This window comes from Saccopteryx leptura, chromosome 5, assembly GCF_036850995.1.
Source record: "Saccopteryx leptura isolate mSacLep1 chromosome 5, mSacLep1_pri_phased_curated, whole genome shotgun sequence".
Taxonomy (NCBI): domain Eukaryota; kingdom Metazoa; phylum Chordata; class Mammalia; order Chiroptera; family Emballonuridae; genus Saccopteryx; species Saccopteryx leptura.
Window position 1 is genome coordinate 13380313 of NC_089507.1, and position 20689 is coordinate 13401001.

Here is a 20689-nt window from a genome sequence, read left to right on the forward strand (position 1 = left end):
GACTGTATCACAACCAATCTGACTAGTGATCACAGCCTGTATGGCCCACCAAACCTAAAATGTTTACTGTAGAGTAAGTTGCATGACCACTACTCTAGAATAAAACAAGACCATGCTACCTATGATTGATCAAGACAAAAACAAGGCCACAAAAACATAAACTTTGTTCCAACCATGCAAAGGACCAAATATTCCCCATCCTAGCTAAATGGTTCGCTTCCTCGTCCATTACAGCTTGATAACTTTAGCCTCTGTCTGGTCTTCACTACTTGTAGATACAATGTAAACCATAGAATGTTCCTGGCTTCTCCACTTCATCCAATCCAGAGCAAAGCCCTGCTTCCTAAATCATAATCGCCCAATAGAAGGTCGAATCCCAGGAATTCTGTCAAACACTGTCACTAAGATGCCCCCACAGTTTGCCACATTTTCTCCCTCCTGCAAAAAGTAACAAAGCCAAATTGTTCAAACACAGGTGGTCTTTGGCCAGAGGTCATTGAAATGTACAATCCATTGAAACATACAATCCCTCCAGCCTGCTCTCTCCTCCACCTCATCTCTCCTCCCTCATAAGATTCCAGTTCTCTGCTCCCAGCTGGGATGGGGAATAGGTTCCCAAAATAAGCAAAATTAAAAAAAAAAAAACACTGGTCCCTAAAGAGGCCGCTACCAAACACATTGCCGGGTCCAGAGCAGACACTTGGTGTCTTAAAGGGATTAAAGGACTCTTTAGAATCAACCTGATTATAAACACTGACTTCAGGAAATTGTTTTTCTTTAAAAAAAATTACACTTAAAACTCATAGTGTTTGTTTCTGGTCTCTATCTCTCAAAGTCTTTCGATCCTTCAACTCATCATATTTCAGTTGTCACCATCTTCCTGCAAACTTCCCTGACCTCTTCCGGTGGGACAGGCTGACTGGCTCTTTTCTTTGAGTTTTCTAAAGGCCTAGTTTTCTCTCAGCAGATACTTTGAGTCTTGAATTGGTTACTCATGAGCTGTTTGGTCTCTAACCAGTTTGAAACATTTTTTAAAATTAGATTTATTGGGGTGACATTGATGAATACAATGACACGGGTTTCTGGTGTACAATTCTATAATACATCATCTATACCTGGCACTGTGTTCACCACCCCCACGACACATCTTCAGGATAGTGAAATACCCTCACGTCCACTGCTCCCCTTCATAAAGCAGGTGCATCATACCCGCTAGTTCAGTGCCAGTTAGAAATCGAAGGTTCATTTTAGTGTTTTATTTTTTTTTCTAGTTAGGAAATGGAAAGGGCTACTTTCCCAGCCAAATCAGAGTTCATTTAAGCTGGGCTGTTTCACCTCCCTGCTGGGTGTCTCATTTGAAATAATTTCCCAGGGCCACGGGGTTGTAGTGAAAAGCTGTCCCTGCTGCCTTTGGAGGCTGGGTAACTAATTTTGATGGGAAATCTTACTAGTAGGAAAAATAAAAAGAATAAAAGAAATCATAATTAACTAATCAACAGTTCCAGGCCGCCGTGGAGACTCGAAAGAGGCACGGGAGCCCTTCAATTCTGCGGCTATAGAAGTGCACCGGCTCCCTGATGCACGAGGGCAGCGGATGCCCACGCCATCATCTGCCCAGTATCTTCCACACACCGAGCATTGCGCTAGGCAGCAGGGTGAATTCTATAGTCCAGGGGAAGGACTCAAACTGGGCACTTCCCCTTTCCACTCCCTTGGTGCTTCCTGGAGTTCCACATTGCGTACCACATCCCCTGTGGAACTTGCACCAGCGCCTTTCTGTCATCCGAATGTGATGAACTTCTCTTCATCCATAAAAACCCAGCTTAGAAGTCACCGCCTCCCGGGAGTCATTTCTGATCATTTTTTTATCTCTTCCTCTTGGACTTAATTTCTTTTCAATTTTCTTCTTATTTTAGGCAGAATTGTATAGCTCTGTCTACCAAACTGTAATGCATTTTCTTCCTTTGTTTATAGTCTTCATCACCTTATACAACTGAGAGTTCCTTGAAAGTAGTGGCCATCTTCAATTCATCTTTGTATCCTGAGCCTAGTAGAGTGCATGGCATATTTTAGATCATATAAAACTATTTTTATTTTTTTGCCTGATCTGTGGTGGCGCAGTGGATAAAGTGTCGACCTGGAAACACTGAGGTTGCCGGTTCAAAACCCTGGGCTTGCCTGGTCAAGGCACATATGGGAGTTGATGCTTCCTGCTCCTCCTCTCTGTCTGTCTGTCTGTCTGTCTCTCTCTCTCCTCTCTAAAATGAATAAATAAAAAAAATAAAATAAAAACTATTTTTATTTTTTTAATTAATTAATTAATTAATTAGAGAGAAGCATTGATTTATTGTTCCACTTAGTGTGTATCCATTGGTTGATTCTTGTATGTGCTTTGACCAGGGATCACACCTGCCACCTTGGTGCATTGGGATAATACTCTTATCTAACTGAGCTGCCAGGCTAGGGCACTATTTTTAAATGTAAGCCATCAGCCCTGGTTAGTTGACTCAGTGGATAGAGTGTGGTTATCCTCCTGGGCCCCATCCCTAGGCAGGGCACACATGAGAAGCGACCATCTGCTTCTCTTCCCTTCCCTCTCCCCCTTCTCTCCCTTTTCCCCTCCCAGAGCCAGTAGCTCAATTGGTTCGAGCATTGATCCCAGGTGCTAAGGATAGCTCAGCTGATTTGAGTATTGGCCCCAGATGAGGGTTGGCAGGTGGATCCCGGTCTGGGTGCATGTGGGAGTCTGTCTTTCTGTCTCCCCTCCTTTCACTTAAAAATAAAAAAGGTAAATGCAAGCCACCAATGAAGCACAAGGGGGAAACTATTGGGAATTACTGAAGCTGGATGGTGGGTACATGGAAGTTCATTGCTCTAGTCTTTATAATTTTTGTGTATAAAATTTCCCAAAAGAAGTTCAGAATAACTGAAGACCTTGTAAGATGTGAGCTATATCCATCAGACTTTTAAAGCTCCCCCCATAAATGAAGCTTCCGCATCTATAGCTCCACCCTCTGGGTGCCCCACATTTCTTCCTTTCAGAGTCAAACAATGCTGCCCTAAAATAAAACACAAGCATACCGTTTTAGGACAGGTGCAGACCAAGGATATTCCATTAAAGATGAGTTTCTGGGAAACCCGGCTATGGACCGTTTACACTAAGTATTTTATGGAGGAGGCTCGTCTCTGGGTTTTTGCCCTTGCTGTCTCTCACCTGAACTGCCCCAGAAGTACAACGGGATCCTCTGCTGCCCATCTCTTCCCTCTGAACCTCCGTCACACACTCCCGGGCTGACCCACTTGAAACACCGGTCCGCCACGTTGCATCCTGAGGAACAGCTTTCACCGCCTCTGCCATTTCAATGTTTCCACTCTCATGTGCTACAAGCCACTGCTCTTATTGATAAAAGCCACCTCCTGACTGTGCTTCAGGTCACAACTCAAGCTCTCTGTTTAACCTGAAATGTTCTTTCTCCTTTGTCCAGTTCAGGAAGTCTTCACACACTGCAATGTCCAGTATAACCATTTCTTCTCCATCAAACCTCCCCTTGAACCCTTCCCAGAATGCACCACTCCATCTGGGCTCTACAGACCATTTCTCAGGCTTATGCCCAACACTTATTCCTTCTGTCTTATTTGGTAATTAGTCTCCCTTACTAATGGAATGGAAGCCTACTGAAGGAACATTCCTTTAATAGTCATCTTGCAACTCCCTCAGGCTATGCCTACTAGAGAACCCTGCACTTATTAAGAATTCAATAAGACATATAGGACGTGCTAAACTATGAAATAATGAGATTAATCTTGTGAGTATTCTTCCTGTCCCCCTCATGAATAAGTGGATATGTGTAAAACCTCTAATCATTATATTAAAACCCCATTAGTCATTTTAATCCTTTTATAAATTGCTTTTGCTTCTTAAACCTTGAATTTCAATTGGAAGAGAATTATTTTTTAAATAGGGCTTTATCAAAATTAGAATCTAATTTAGGGAAGAGCAGAAATGTTTCTCTTAACTCTTTTCTATCCACACCTAATTCTCACTAGCCATTGTAGGTAAGAAGACTAAGGTAAACTATGCTTTCTCCCAACACTAACGTGGACCCTTTCATTCAGACAGACTTACAAGTATTTTCCAGGTGAATCCACGCACAGAGCCGCACTGGACAAAGTACTCTACAGTGGCGCCAGTGAAGAACCATTGCTTCCTGACGACAGGACACAAGTTCAGTGTTGCCAAAAAGCGGCACAGTTTTCCTCTCTGTGCTCATCATCTTCACTGTTGCAACCAAAAGAAATAGCTGATTTCCTGGCCTTTTCTGAGCCATATTTTGCAGGCAGTATAGTCTCAGGGAAAAGCTTAGCAATCGACATTGGGATGGCTCTCATCCTTCGCAGGTAGGAAGGATGAAGGACCCGATAATCTAATATTTTGTGGCTTGCTCTTCAGCTGCCTTTTTTTTCTCATTCCTCCACTTGGCTGGCGATCAAAAAGCCTAAGTTCTGTTTCTGCTTGTACATTGCCACAGATTGAGAAAATACAGACAGGGGCATAGGCCAGAATCTTATTGGTCTCATTATTGGATTCTGCTTGGACTAGCCATTCATTAAAGATGAGTCACAAATGGTCAAAATTCAGTGTGCCTTAAAGAAAGGGGTATCAGAAGACCAGCTGGCCTGCTTTGGTTCTAATCTCGCCTCTTTAATAACAGCTGGTGATCTGGTGACTTGGCTTAGCTTGCTTACACGCCATGGTTGGCTCCACACGTGGACTGGGGTCAAAGAGTTGGAGAAATTAAGCAGCAATCATGTGATCTTATTTCCTATGAATGTATTGCCTTCAAATATATATATATCTTATAGGGTGTTAGTGGACAGTTCAGGGATTCAGGAATCCACTACATTTCCCATGTATTTTCTCATTAATGATCTTTCTCAATAGTAGGGAAGAGGAATAAATGAAAAGCATGTTGTAGCAAGAGAAGCACAGGGACTCAGCAGCCCTCAGTTTTGGTCCTGTCTCCGCTCCCAGTTAGTTTGCCTTCTGAAAAATCAGTTAACCTGTCTAGGTTACAGTTATCTCCTATGTCAAATAAGAAAGGTGGACTAGACCACCATTTTTTAACATGCATTTCACAACAAAAAAAGTACTCATTTATCAAGTAAATATGGGTCATACCTCAAATACTGTAGTAACCTGTTTTCTTGTGGTTTAGCCTAATCAAGGCTTATATATTGAGCCTAGTTGGCCAAGCTTTCTGGACACTTTGCTTAATATCTATAAATATATAGATACATCTGTATACATATGGTGCATGTGTACACAGAAACATAGGTTCATACATGAATATGGCTATTGTTTGGATATGAATACAGATATCCAGCCCAAGAGAGATGTTTCAGACCAGCTCAAAATTCTGTGACTCTCGTTAGGGAAGGCCACTTTTTATATTGTTGGAACTCACATTGGAAGTTTGCATTTGAAAATTTTCAACTCTATGTGACATAAAACAGGACTTCAAATGGAGAAGCTGAGGCCATGGCAGGGGTCTCGCACTTAGGGCATTTGACTGTAAGTCTCTACATCATCAGCACCGGCGATGAAGAACTGCACGCCGCCCCACAGCGCTGTGCAGTTAGTTCCCTTCCTCCAGGGCCTCCCCACGGTCCTCCCGTCCAGGCCACTGCGTCTGGCTCCGACCCAAGCCGCCCTGGGTGGCGTGCACTCAGGTTGGGGGCTATGACTTAACCGAGTCCAGAAGACAGAAAATAATATGGTGGCAAGATGAAATAAAAGCAAATTGTTCCATTCCTAGAAGCTGAAGTTACTCTTATCTATATTTTATGACAACACCAACATTAGCGCATTCAGGAAGAAATCTCAAAATAGTGCAGCTGATTGTGTAGCACTTGGAGAAGTGTGTTACGCATTGCTCTCCTTCCAGGGCTTGAATAAAATCACGGTGTAACAGGAGACAAGGAGGAAATGAACTTCTGAAGCTTTTTAAATGCCCTTATAATAGTCTCATGGATGCTTAAACAGAATTTGTCAGAGAATGCTCAAAAGAAATTACATGAGAACTTATGCTCTTCGATGGGTCTAAACAGTTAGAATCTAATGAATCCACTTTGTAGGGAGGATAAAAGGACTTTTGAAAATAAGATACATTGATCATTATTAACATATCACCAGAAACAACCTGTATCCTGGATGTGGTTTGGGATGATGTCATCTTAGCTATCAGGCCTTAGTTAGAAAGACTAGAGCACAAGCAGGCTTAAATATTTCCATCAACTTCCAACATGACACGCAATGTGAGAAGTGAATATTCACAAATAACTTGGCAATAGAAGATCACACCCTTCCTGGGAAGGAATCTTAGAAAGTGTCTCAAGAACTCCACTCTTTCACTTGAGAAGAATGGGGAACTTGGACATAAAATTGACATTAAATGAGAGAAGCTAAAATGACTCAAAGAATGTTACTCCAGCAAAAATATTATTTCATGGAAAAAATACCTGTGTGTGTCCACACAAACAGGTACAAATTGTTAAAGCCAAGTGAATCAACTTTTCTTTTTTTTGCTATCTCATCTTTGAATAGTAAAATGGGTTTTGCTAGTAAAATTAATTTCAGGTGGATAAAATATTTATTGGTAGCAACAATGCTGTCCTGTGTGTATTGTTCCCAGACAAGTCAGCCAACTGGCTCACTGGGATATATAAATGGAATACTTTTGCAAATTTTAAGCATCCAAACCACATCTTTGCCAAGCACTCAATTTTAAATCAAAAGCTTACCCATTCTGTAGTATCATCAACAAGCCAGCTCCACCCCCACACCTCTTAACTAATGAGGCACAGGCAGATATTTCACTCTCAAACTAGGGTACTGCTCCAGACGGTGGAATTACTAATGACTTTAAAGAGTGGTAGCCAACATGAACATGAGAAACAAACAACAACCTGTATTAGCCCCCAGAGTAGGGGGTCCTCGCTTCCCACCTTGGAAAATACATTTAACCCACAACCTCACCCTACACTCAAATAGGTTTCAAATAGAAAGATAATGGTACAAACAAACCCCCTTCCCTCCCAATGTCAACTCTCTGGGTGAACAGAAGCGAATTGTTCCAGTGCTAGGCTGCTCCGGGGCAAGCATGCATATTTTAAAACTTTCATATTGGTTATTAAGCCTCAACTTCTGCAGCACCTGCATCCAGTTCTGAACCAGACCTGACCAACGGGCACACACTAGGAGCGACCACTTTACCTTCCGAAAAATCAATCAGTCCCAGCAAATGGAGCAGCTTCAGAGATGCACATATAATCACAACAATACCCACTGTTTGCAGTCCTTCGGACTCCCACTCGAGAGTCAACATCCTTCAAGCGGCCAGAGCATCCCAGCCTCCGGACCCCTTTGGAGTGGAGGGAGTTAATGCGTGAATCCGAGCAGTCTCTGGCTTAGAACAAAGACTCCTGAGGGGGGAAAGTGAGCAGCTCCTCTCAGATGCACCGGGCCAAGCAGCGGCCCCCCGGCGTGAGGACCGACCTGGGCTGAAGTCCAGCCTCTCATGCTGATGCTGGCATTTGCCTGCTGGGGTCCCCCAGCCTGGGCTCTGCAGCCAGCCAGTACTTGGACTTCAGAGCTGCAAGAGACATCTGTTGGAGAACTGGAGACTTGGCTGTGTGGGTGGAGAGCAGGGACACTCCCAGGAAACTTGCCCAGGAGAGCAGCGGCACTCCACACGGAAGACACGCCACGGGGCTGGGCAGGGCTGTCTGCTCTCTAGTTTGCTGCCTGGGAAGCTTGCGAAGGGCCCCTTTCTGCCACAGCAGCTGCGCGCTCTCCTCAGCGCTTGCTCTGCGAGACAGCTCAGCCCCCCTCTCGGGATGCTAAGAGAAAAATCAGTTTCACTGGCTGGTGACTACAACCTTTTTTCAGAAAGCTCCCGTGGAAGCCCGTAGGCAGCTTTTCTAGGGAGAAAAGTACAGAAACGAAAGATCCATGATTCAGTGGCTTTGTCCAAGGAGAGCATCCACGCCGCCTCCCACCTGCTACGCCCCTGGGACTGTGCTGGTCCTGGCTGACACATGGGGAGATTGATTAAGTCCTTATATTTCCAAGCAGGCACGGGTAGAGGGCGGGGGTAGAGCAGAGCCCTGTCAGAACACTGATGTTCAGTAACCGCCCCCTGGAGGGTGAGTACCACAAGCATCCTTGAAAGTCTTGCTTCAAGCCTGTCTCCAAAGCAAAGTTGCACAAACTACCCTGATGATGAAAATCACCCCGGGTGCTTGTTAAAAACATTCTCTTAGAGTCTGATTCAGAGGATTTTGAAGTTTGTGTTCTTAAACAAGAAACTAGGTGATTCTTGCCAGGGAGGCGTGGGTTGGCTGTCCCAAAGGACCCCGTGGCATACTTGATTCCCAACCAGGCAAGCAGCCCGGCACGGTCGTGGCCTCTGGGCTGTGCCAGGGTCACATCGGCTTCACCACGCTGCCGTTTTCCTCTGCTCCGCTGAAACCCAGCCCCTTAGTAGTGCTGAAGAGTCAATGGGCACCTTGCAGGTGAAACATTTTTAGCCTCTGGAACTGACTATGAAACACAGGACTTACACCCTGGCTGGGTGCTCAGTCGGTTAGAGTGTCTTCCTGACACAAGGTTGTGGGTTCGATCCTGGGTCAGGGCACATACAGAAAGCAATCAATGAATGCACAACTAAGTGGAACAAATAAGTGAATGCTTCTCTCTCTCTTTGTCACTTCCCCTTTGTCTCTCTAAAATCAATCACTCAATTAAAAAAAAGGAAAAAAGGAAACAAAAACATAGTACTTATGAATGTCTTAGACCCTGGGGGGAATTGCCTGGTTTTGCTATTTCCTTGCTGTGTAATTTTCTGCGGGATACTTAACCTCTCTGAAAACAGTTTTTAGTCTGTGAAGTTGCAATTATAATACTTCAGTGTTTTTTTTTTAAATTTCTTCATTTAAAGGAAATTTTGGAACTTCAATATGTTCATAATAATAGTTAGTATTTATTGAGCATTGACTATGTGCCCATCCATATTAGAGCAATTTATCAACAATTCAGTCACTGCCACAGCTCATTTTATAGGAGAGGAAACCAATATAAGGAGGTTAACTTACTTGCCGAAGCTGTGGGCATAGGCATGTAGTCGACAATAGGCATCTATTTATTCATTTAGCTATTCATTAATGTTTATTAAGCTATTATCATGATCTATGAATGGCACGTGAATGACAAACAGCAGATAACTCCCAAACCTATCCTTTGGGGACTTATTGGTTAGGAGGGTAGGTTATGACCATGTTGAATTTATGCGGTCATAAATGCATCGGCCATTGAAGATGAGGCTCTACCAGGAACAGTGGGGCACAAGGAGGGAGAGCCCGTTCTACCTGGGAAAGGTGGGTGGTGGCCACAGGAAAAGACTCTATGGGGGAGGTGACCGTCACTAATGGCGGATCACTATTAGAAGTTGTGTTTCACACACAAGCTTTGGGGTAAGTAGACCTGGGTTAAATCCTGGGTCTGTCACTTGCTTGCTGTGTGACCCTGGAGAAACCACTCCATTTCTGAGTCTCAGTTTTCCAAGTTCAAGATGAGAATGTGACTGCCTCCTTCTCATGGTGGATGTGACACTTAACTCTAAGACATGGAGGGCTGAGCCCAGCCCCGGGGTCCCACTGCTCAGCACACGCTAGTGGTGGGATTATGGCAGAACTGCCCACCTTTTGGAGGCTTTGCTGGGCTGCGATGGGTGGTGACTTTGCCCTTCCCTGGTCCTGACGCTTCTAGCCACTCCCAGATCTAGCTCTTGTCTTCTCCCCATGAAGACTTTCTCAACAACCCAGCCTACAGGCAATTTTTCCCCCCCTCTGGACACCAGAAATACACTTTGGCCACTAAGACGGCTCTTGTAATGGTGTTTTTAATTTTGGATAATATGTTTACCGGAGATATCTTTGTATCAATCCACCCTACCACCTGCCCATCTCAGTAGCTGTACAGTCGTGTCAGCAAGCCAGCAAAGGGAAAGCAGTTCTCAGTAGTGGATCGGAAAACACATATCTAACGTAACCATTCTCTGAAATTCCTGTCAGCATAACGCTACAGGAAGTCAAAGTTAAAAAGGAAGTCACAATAGAAAAAACAAAGAACTGTATGATTCCATACATAGGTGGGACACAAAATTGAGACTCATGGACATGGACAAGAGTGTGGGGGTTACCAGGGGGGAGGGGAAGGGAGGAGAGGAAGGGGGTGGGGGAGGGGAGGGGCACAAAGAAAACCAGATAGAAGGTGACAGAAGACAATTTGACTTTGGGTGATGGGTATACAACATAATCAAAAGTCAAAATGACCTGGAGATGTTTTCTCTGAATCTATGTACTCTAATTGATCAATTGCACCTTGTTAAAATTAATTGTCTAAATAAAAATAATAATAAAATTTTAAAAAAAAGAAGGTTAAGAAAGTTACAGAAATTAGGTCAAGTCAACTATAACTGTCTCTCTTAATCTTGTACAATATTATCTTATAGTTGGAAAAAAATAAGGTATGGAATTAAGTGACTTGACCAAGGTCACATGGCTAGAAAGTCATAGTTCCTGAATCCAAACATTCCTTTGTCTGAGTCCCAAAATTATTCTTCTTCTTAATACCCTTCAACAGATTTCAGCAAATACTTTCCAATTGATCTCTTGATTTACAGAGTTAGGAAAAGTATTTTAAAATTGCTACCCCCATTTTCCAGGGAAGAAATCCTAACCATTTTTGAAATTCACATGAATTTCCACAAATAGGACTTTGTTGATTCTAGGCAGGACTTCTCTTCAAGAAGGCATCAGTGTCAGACCCCCCAGCTGAGAGTCTTTGTGGTCCAGCACCTCCCTATCTATTTAGCATCCTTTACCCCTGGTTTTTCTAGCTCTTTCTGTTGTTTCCATTGATAGGATCTCCTGGTTCTCAAAGGATACCACAGGCTCTTTTACATGTAATCCCCAAAGCAGGATTTTGTTAGGTAATAGTACCATCAAAGAGTTTTGTATTGGCCCTGGCATGTTGTTTCAATTGGAAGGCGTGACCTGACATGTGATATCCCAGGTATGATTCCTGATTAAGGCACACAGAAGAAGCAACCATCTGCTTTCCCACACACACACCCCCATCCCACTTTCTTCCCCTTCCACAGCCATGGCTCAATTGGTTTGAGCACTTTGGCCTCAGGTGCTAAGGATGGCCCCTGGAGCCACTGCCTCAGGTGCTAAAAATAGCTCAGTTTGGAGCATGGTCCCAGATGTGTAGAACATCAGCCCCAGATGGGGGTTGCTGGATGGATTCCAACTGGGACACATGAAGGAGTCGTCTATCTTCTTTCCTCTTACTTGAAAAAGAGTTTCATTCTGCATCCGGCAAATTTAGGGAACTGAGTAAAACCTGAGGAAGAGTGCTTTTTCTAGGGGCATTTTGGGGCAGAATAGTTGGCTGCATATTATTTTAAAAAGATAATTCCATTGTGCTCTATCGTTTTGTTGCAGCAACTTGCAAGCTCCCATGCCCCATTCCCCATTAACATATCCCCTGCTCTCTCTCCTCCTTCCCAAGACCAACGTTTCATTACGTTGTAAGGGATGTCAGGCAAGGTTTTGTCTTTCGTACCAAGGAAAGGAATACCAAAGGGCTAAACTAACAACTCCTTCCCACTTAACTCTAAGCCACTCTATGCACTTTATGTGTAACTCATTTAATCTCATCCCAAACCAGAGGTAGATGTTATTATCCCTATTTCAAAGAAAAATAAAAACCAAGAATGGTTGAGATTGAATTATTTTCACAAAATCCCATTCAATAAGGGGCACACCCAGGATTTGTATCTGATTTACTTCAAAAATAACAGCCGCTAACATACAGGGGAAACTTATAAATGCCAGGTACTATTCTAAAATGTTTAAACATATTCACTAATAAAGTTAGAAAAAAAACATTAAAGTTAGATATTATCTGCCCAGAAATACAGCTAGAACAACAATGCATGCAGTAACTAGTTAAGTCAAATTTGAATTTAAGATTACTAGTTTATATTTGTGTAAACCTTTAGAGATCATTTAAAAATGAAATAACTCAATCTTTTCATTTTTACAGATGTTTAAATGAGGCACAGAGAAGAGAACTGACTTGTCAATCAAATGATTTGGGAAGTGAACAACAGTTCTTCACTGTTTCTGAATTGTTAACTACAGGGGAAATCAGAATGACAATTTAAGAAATTAAAAAATTAATCTCCAAAAGAAACATTTTCAACTCTCAGCCAATAGAAATTAAGAGAAGCAAGACATCAATGTGGTTGGCATCATCTAGATTCTAGAAGTTTCCATTGAAAAAAGAAGTCTAATCTAGGTTTGAAAAATAAGTGAGAAGAGGATAAAACAAGTAATGTGGACAAGGCTGGTGTGTGACCCTCGGTGTCTCTTCTACTTTTAGAATTTCTCACCCTCTGGTGCCTTCTTTTCTACCTCCGACCCTTACTCTACCCTAAGGTATATCACTGTGTATCTCAAGTTTCTCAATTATTTGGAAAGATTCCTAAATGTTCCCTAGACAATCTTTCCACTCAAACATTACAGGAGTCAAGCTACCTCGCTTAGCTTCAGGGTTCATTCAGAAAGATAAGAAAATGCATCTGGAATGGATTTCTTTAAAATACATATATGGTTGCCCATGAAACAATTCAGCATTCCCTTTCTGGTTTTGGTGCTTTACTGACTCCATGATGTGACTGATGGTAGAAGAATACCTTCCACTTTAGGAAACTTCCAGCAACATCTCACCTGATGGATCTTGAAAAGAGTTTTCATGTCTTCTATGATCAAAGCATGTGCAGATTGTAATTTTAATATAAAGATCGTAGTAGATTATTTGGAAATAGAGCCAGAAAATTTTCATAAGACTATAATCTTTCCCTATGATTTATGACTTTTTTTAAACGTACTCTAGTTTCCTTATCCTGGCCTTTTTTGGGTTTCCCCAGTTCAATGTGACAGACAGTTCGGACTCTCATGTCATGACCCTTTTCGTGTGTCCTCTCTCTGAAAACTGTCTGCCACATGCTGTTCTGATGAGCTGGGCATTGGCAGTGGGTATGAAAGATAATAATAATGATGAGCCCTTTCTTTATTCTATTATCCTTAGGATGACAATACTTTTAAGCCCCTGTATGCAATAGAAAGTAAACTGTATGCTTTTACACAGATGATCTCACTGAATCATCACAACATCCTGATAAGGTATATAATAGTTTTGACCCCTTTTACAGATGAAGACACTGAAATAACAAAAGCTTAAGTAGCTCGTCCAACACTGTAAAAGGGATCAGTACAGGCCACTCTGAAATATGCCGTTTTGGCATAAGGATTATATTGAGCTAAAGGCAATTGCAAATTGGCAGACACAGGAAGAGTTCTCTGCTCTCCTCTTATCTAACTAACAGCAGAGCCTGGATTTCGCCTTGTGAAGCTGCTCCCTTACCCCCCTACCTTGTGCCAGGAATCAAGATAAGTCTGCATCAACAACACCAATTAAAACATCTCTTATCCTCCGTTAGTTTACCGTACAGTTCCTGGTCACTTCCTCAGAATTGATCAAACCTTGAAACTCAAACTTTCATTCTTTTTTTTAACATGGTATATAGGCCCCATACTTTGCTTCTTTGACTTTTCCTTCTTTTCTGTAAACTTCCATGCACATAAACATTCACAAAATTGTGTATCTTTTCTCCTGTTAATCTGACTTTTGTTAGTCTAATTTGCAGGCCCCAGTCACCGAACATAAGAGAATAGGGAAAAAGTTTTTTCTCTAAGATAGTTACATGCTAGAAGTCCGAGAACTGGAATTGAACTTGAAGAATTCTCACTCAAGAGCCGGTGTTCTTACATCCCTGGGGAAGTATTTGTAAAGATCAGTATTTTTGTTTTATTTGGTTTATTTTTAGTGTGGCCCCATTAAACAAAGAGAAACAAGGTATAAAATGGAAATGGTATCCTGAAAGGTAGCAGCCGTGGTGTGGCCTTAACCTCTACTGGAATGTCAAGGTTTCTTTCCAGGAGCAAGGTCAAGAAATGAGATGCGGGGAGGAAGGGGCTCAGGAGAGAAGTGGGAGGAAGGAGGAGAGTTGAAGGAAGAAGAGAGAGGGGAAAGGAAGAAAGGGGAAGGGAGAAATGGGGGGGGAGGGAGAGACAGGCAATCCTCTGCCGGCTACCGTGATAGATTCAAGAATATAGAGCTGTTTTCTGCCTGTGGGATTCTCAGAGGCTGCAGGGGAGATGAGATCTAAAATAGGGTTTTAAAAGGCTATAGAGAGGAGATGAGCAAGGGATTATTTCTCCCTGAATTAGTCCCACCTCCCCGATTCGTCAGTCTCTGGGGTTCTTTTAACTAGAGATGCAGAATAACGCCTCAGTTCCACTTTCTCAGAAGTAGCTGCAAAATGACCTTGGAAGCAGAGCAGGTGGTTTTAAAAGCATGAAGAATGGCATTCCTCTGGATGTAGTGCTGGCTGTCGCTGGTCCTAGGGCCCTGCCTTCAATGTCTGTCTGTTCCTAGGTCTGTGGCACCTCCCGGCTCACTGGAGGCAGGACCCTGCTGCCCTGGATATATCACTTCACCAGCTTGGTTCTCTCAGTTCCTTGGCACAGAGTTCCCACAGATTTGGATCGTGTTTTGTATGATCAAGAGTTGTAGGGACTACATGGAAAGAACATGTGTGGAGTTCTCAAGGTCCTTCTCTGAGAACACATCTAAAGCCCCTTGTTTATTTGTTCTCTCTCTCCTGAAACATTTCTCAGGCACCAGACTCTACAGCAGTTTTTGTGAATTTAAATGGTCCTTGATTTAAAACACACACACACACACACACACACACACACACACACACACACACACACACACACTCACAGGGATCATTTCTTTGATCTCCAAAAAGAGAGGTCTGGAAAGCTAGAAAGGGATTGATTTTTGAAAGTTATATTTCTAAATGATTTCCCAGAACTTCGAGTCCATCAGTGTTTTAGCCAGAGATTCCTTGCTTTCTATCATTACAGTCCTATAGTAGAAATGTTGTATCAGTTTCCTACTGCTGCTGTAACAAATTACTACACAACTGGTGCTTAAAACAACAGAAATATATCATCTTACATCTCTGGGGGTCAGAAGACTGGGATGGGTCCCAAAGGTGTCAGCAAGGTTGTGCTCCTTTAGGAAGTTGAGGAAAGAATCTGTGTTCTTGCCCTTTGCAGTTCTAGAACCTGCCCACATTCCTTGGCCAGTGGCCACCTCTATCTCCCACGCCAGCAGTGGCCAGTTGAGTTTTTCTCGGGCATCATCATCCTGACCCTGATACTTGTCTTTCTCTTTCACTCATCCTTGTGATTATATAAAGTCCAACTGGATAATCCAGGATAATCTTCCCACTTCAGGGTCAGATAATTGGCAACCTTAACTCCATTAGCAAGTTCAATTATTCATTCCATTGTAACCTAGCATTTCCACAGGTTCAGGAGATTAGGATGTGAATGTCTTTGGCAAGGGGACATTATTCTGTCTACCACACAGTCATAATATACAATTTACTTTTCACAGTAAATACATTTTTCGAGAAGAAAAGAAAAAATGAATCCTAAACTGAAACCCACAAAGATGGAATCGACCTCATCCGGAGCAAACAACCTGCAATATATTTGCATGAGTCGGCTGCTGTTTAATATACAGAAAAAGGACCTTATCTTTGAAAAGGAAAGGACAATTTTAATTAGCCCTCTTATCTCTGAACTTCCAATTTTTACCGAGAAAGTACATTTAAAAATATTAAAAAGGAACACCAAACAGTTCAGAGGACATAGGCTAATGAGGAGATTGAGGGGCATTCTGCTTTCATTTGAGCGGTCAGAAGCAATTAGATGCCGGGAAGGGTTTCTTGTGAACCCAGCTCTCAGTTTGTAGTTACAGAAAATAGAACCCTGGAGCAAACAGGCTGGGATAATGTTTCTTTTTTACAGAATTTCCAGGAGGATCACAAAATATAATGGTGGAAGAGATGCTTTGTAAGCAGTGAGAAAGCGCTCACACCCCACACTCTCATTAACTGGCCCGGATATTCTAGGACGGATAAGACTAGACATGAACTAAGATCTTCAGCTCCCAAGGTTCTCATTCTTAGTTAAAGTTGTCAATGCTCTGAACACGAGAAAGTCACAGATCATGATTTTCAGAAAGGCTGCTCACGGCAGTAAAAAAATTGTGTTAAATGAGGGGCTTTTGCCTAAAAACACTGCATTGAAATAGGCTGGTTCTTACACACTCAAGTAAAAAAAAAAAAGTCGATGTGGACACTTCCCAAATGCCTGCATTGATCCAGGATTCTGGTGTCATTTTGTACGTGTTTGCCCTTTCACACTCACATTTACTATTATCAGCTTATTTTAAAAGTGAGAAAATAGAGGTGATCAGAGTTTGCTTTATCCAAAGTCAAAAGCAGAAGCAAACCTGGGTTTTAGAACCACGTATTCTGTCTTCATTTCTAGTTTTGGATGTTTTTTTCTTCCCTAGGATTTTAAGGCTTTTTCTGTGTCGAGTGCTGTGGTAAGCGCTTTGCATCGGCCATGTATAAAATGAGGATAATAAAAGTGTGTCGCTCCTATTGTTTTCAGGATTAACAAAAGGGGTGAGTGCATAGTACATCCGCAGCATGTAGGGCATAGTGGAACAGAAAGCGAGCGCTCTGTTGGCCAGAGTAAGGAGTGTTATTTCTTCGCAAGCCATCCCTGAGGTATTTCTATTATTACACACAATCGATACGTGAAGAAACCGCAATTCGAAATGGTTAAGACATGGAACACTATCCTCACGTGTGACCATGAGAACCTGCCCTCATTCACAAAGCCAGCCTCATGCCGTCTCCCTTGCTGGGCTCGGCCCTGTGACACACAGCTGGTCTCAGTCCCTCAGTCCTGGGCTTCCAAGCAAGGCAGACCCAAGCTAACTGAGCTGCGAGAGTATTCAGTCTCTGCAAAGACCCTTAGATTTCAGATGCTGTAGCTTAATAATAATCGTTTATTGATCTGAGGACTGTGACCTTCACATCCAGCTTCATTGGTGCATTTCTTCATTCATTCTTCAAAAGAGTTGACACTGATGGTATGACATGCAAAATAGGCAAGGACTGTGGGGGATACCTACCCTGTTTTCAGTCTCGGGGGGGGGGGTGGGGAGGAAGGAAGACTCACAAGTCACCAAACGCAAGGAAGAGCATGAGAAAGTGTGTTCAAAGTGCAGTGGGAGCTCAGAGGAGGGAGGGGGAGGGATGCAGGAGGGCTGAGGTCCATCAGAAATGCTTCAAGTCTGTATCTGACCATGAACAGTGGTTCGATCATTCTTTCAGTGAATCTATTAACATGTGTTATGTGTCTACTATATGTTAAAATATGTGAGACCCCCTCAACCCGATCCAGTCCAATCCAATCCAACCCAACCCAACCCAACCCAATCCGACCCAATCCAGTGGCTCCACTTTGAAAATATCACCTCTCTCTGACTAATTCTCACTAACTCTGCTAACATAGCCCTCAACCCAAACCTCTATTTGACATGCACCCATCTTAACTTCCTGCTTTCACACTCACACCTCTGCAGACTGTTTTTTTACACAGCATTAATCTTTATACTAATCTTTAATTTGTTTACATTAATCTTTATAGATGAAAGGGTATATTTTTTTATATATAACTTTCCTGCTTCTGGCTTTCCAGCAGTTGTCTATTACAGTGGGGACAACATTCAAACTCTTCACCAAGCATTGGCCTCTCTGATCTCAGCTGAGACCACTTTCATCCTCTGACCACCCCCATCCCCTCCCCCCCAACCACATAGTCTTTTAGTTCTTTGATTAAACCCAGATTATCCCTGCCTAAATCCTGGGCTGCTGCTTCTTCTTCTTCTTCTTCTTCTTCTTCTTTTTTTACAAAGACAGAGAGAGAGAGTCAAAAAGAGGGATAGATAGGGACAGACATTCAGGAATAGAGAGAGATGAGAAGCATCAATTATCAGTTTTTCATTATGACACCTTAGTTGTTCATTGACTGCTTTCTTATATGTGTCTTGACTGTGGGGCTACAGCAGACCAAGTAACCCCTTGCTCGAGCCAGAGACCTTGGGTCCAAGCTGGTGAGCTTTTGCTCAAACCAGATGAGCCTGAGCTCAAGCTGGCGACCTCGGGGTCTCGAACCTGGGTCCTCAGCATCCCAGTCCGACGCTCTATCCACTGCACCATCGCCTGGTCAGGCTGGGCTTCTTGATTGTCCTCGGTGGAACGCTCTTATTTCTGGCTTCTCCTCACCACTCAGCTCTAGGCTCAGATGCTGACTTCTCAGAGAGGGCTCCCTTGGTCACCCTATCAGAAATATTCTGTCTCCTCTCATCACTGCCCATTAGTCTATCAAATTGCTGCTTTATTTTCTTTGCAACATTCACTGTTCTTTCTGAACTTATTTTTCTTTACATGTTTGTTAGTCTATTCATTTCCTATCTCTTTCCACTTATATACAACACTCCCAGTAAGGCCCATTATTAATTTTGCCCTACAATCTCCAGCACCAGAACAGTGCTTCTCATAGCTACTCCATGAATGAATGAATGAATGAATGAATGCATGTGACAGGGTTCTTTCTACAGGCAGGCATTTGAAACTACATGAATTGGCCCAGCAATGGTTATAATCAGAGATGAGCAAGTAACTTCAATTTCTACTAGAGTGGGTTCGAGAGCCCTTAGACTGGGAACCGGGGCGGGGGAGTGCACATGAGGAGGAGGTACAGGTCTCTCTCTAGAAGAATGTTGGACAAGGACCCAATGTTTTGGAGCAGTGGAGAGACATGATCATAGCCATGTCCTGTTTGCTTCATTTGGTAACAATAAGAGCAAAAGCACCATGAAAGGAAAGAGGGAATAAACCAGAGACAGGAAGGCCAGTGAGTCAGGTGTTGCAAGAGTCTTCCCAGAGGCCATAGCAGTGGGTAGAAAGGGACAGTCACTCACAGCCGCAGAGATGCAGGGGTGAACCTGGAGGGGAGTGTACAGCACAGACTAAGGACAGGAGGCATTGAAGGTGATCTGAGCTAATTGTGAAAAATGGGCATGCACTGGTCAGCATTTTACTGTCTCTGACCACCAGTGAAAAAATAATAAAGGCGACAGAAATACATTGAAAAGGTACAAGAATAACTACTGAATCTGATGAAAGAGCTGAGTAACCAAGATGCAGAAAGGACCAGAAAAAAGGTAGCGCTGAGTGTGTGCAGTAGTAGTTTGCAGACCTCTGCTGGAGGGGGGTGCCCACGAGATGGCTCATCCTGACATGCTCTTGACCGGGCCATCTATCCATCTGCAAGTTTCAAACTCCAGAAAGGGCCATCCTGCTTGGCCCACGCCCAGTCAGGCAAATGCCCCGGTTCAACCAGTGATAGCCAGGAGGCAGGTCACCTGAGAACCCGGGGGAATCCCTCCACGGTCTGTGGTCTTTCCAGGAGAGAGGAAACTCTGGTGGCCCAGACGGCCCGGCCCCGGCACCCTGGGTGCGAGTGGGAGGAGGGGCCCGTAAGGAGGTGCAGGCAGCTGAGAGTTTGAGAGTTGTGTCTGAGCAAGCCCCGCAGGGAACGCGAGAGGAGACGCTGAGTTGATGACCTAAAACATAGAAAGTTAGACCTTGGGTGAAAGGCCAGAGCTAGAGCTGAACATCTGGGATTAATCCAGATGAAGGTGATAGCTGAAGGGTCAAAGGTGAATGAGCTATTCAGGGAAGAGGTGTTCAGAGAGAGAAGCAGGGCAAGGAATTTTAGGAACAAGAGGGACCAAGTGGGCTAGAGCCGGTGTGGTGAGCAGAGGCGGATTAAGGTCGGTTGAGGCCCCCGGCGCAGAAGAAAATATTGGGCCCCTTAAAATAAGAGAGAGAGAGAGAGAGAGAGAAAACAAAAATACATGGTAATCGTACTTTTAAAGAAATAAAAAATATTATGTACTATTAATGTTAAAAGTGCACATATGAAACCAAACTTGGTGTCATTAGGAGAAAGTGTCAAGTTGGGGTATTACGGGGCCGTTCAGAAGTTGGGGCTCAGGGCACGCTCGGTGAGTCCACCGTTAAATCTGCCTCTGGTGGTGAGAGATGTGAGGTGACTTTAGGAAGTAATGCTTTTGGGGGGAGGCGGATTAAGACAAGGAAGGGCTGTCAGGAGAGGATGACCACAGTGTTAAATGTAGAAACCCCAGTCCGGCCATTCTCCAAGTTAAACTGTGGTCCTGGTTGAAGGGGCAGGTGTGTGTGTCTGTGGGTGCACTGTGGGTTGTAGTTTATATGGACATGTGCAGAAGACTGGGTTGCAGGGTGAAAGGGGAAAGGTAACACTTCATGGGGTTTTCAACTGTGATTCTTACGCTATTTCATTCAACCCCTGAGAGATCTACAAGCACCACTGAGTTCCCAGGATGCACCTACGTGGCCAGCGTCGACACAGGTGTGGGGAGAACATCTGTGCAGGTGAGCTGGCCCTTCTCTCTTGGAGCCGACAGTCCAATGGGGAATGCAGAGAAGTAAGCAGGCAGTTATTAAACACA

At 43.5% G+C, this 20689-nt stretch overlaps 1 protein-coding gene across 5 annotated transcripts in view; it reads right to left on the reverse strand.

Moving 5' to 3' along the window:
• KCNIP4 (potassium voltage-gated channel interacting protein 4) overlaps positions 1-20689 on the reverse strand; it is a 1008442-nt gene that overhangs the window by 175232 nt on the left and 812521 nt on the right. Inside the window, exon 1 of one of the 5 annotated variants that reach the window (XM_066385216.1) lies at positions 7274-7660. The exons of the other annotated variants lie outside the window; for them this stretch is intronic. Coding sequence (XP_066241313.1) covers positions 7274-7385 — 112 coding nt within the window. The 5' untranslated portion in view covers positions 7386-7660. Of the gene's footprint in view, positions 1-7273; positions 7661-20689 lie in introns of those variants that run through there. 5 annotated transcript variants of the gene reach the window in all.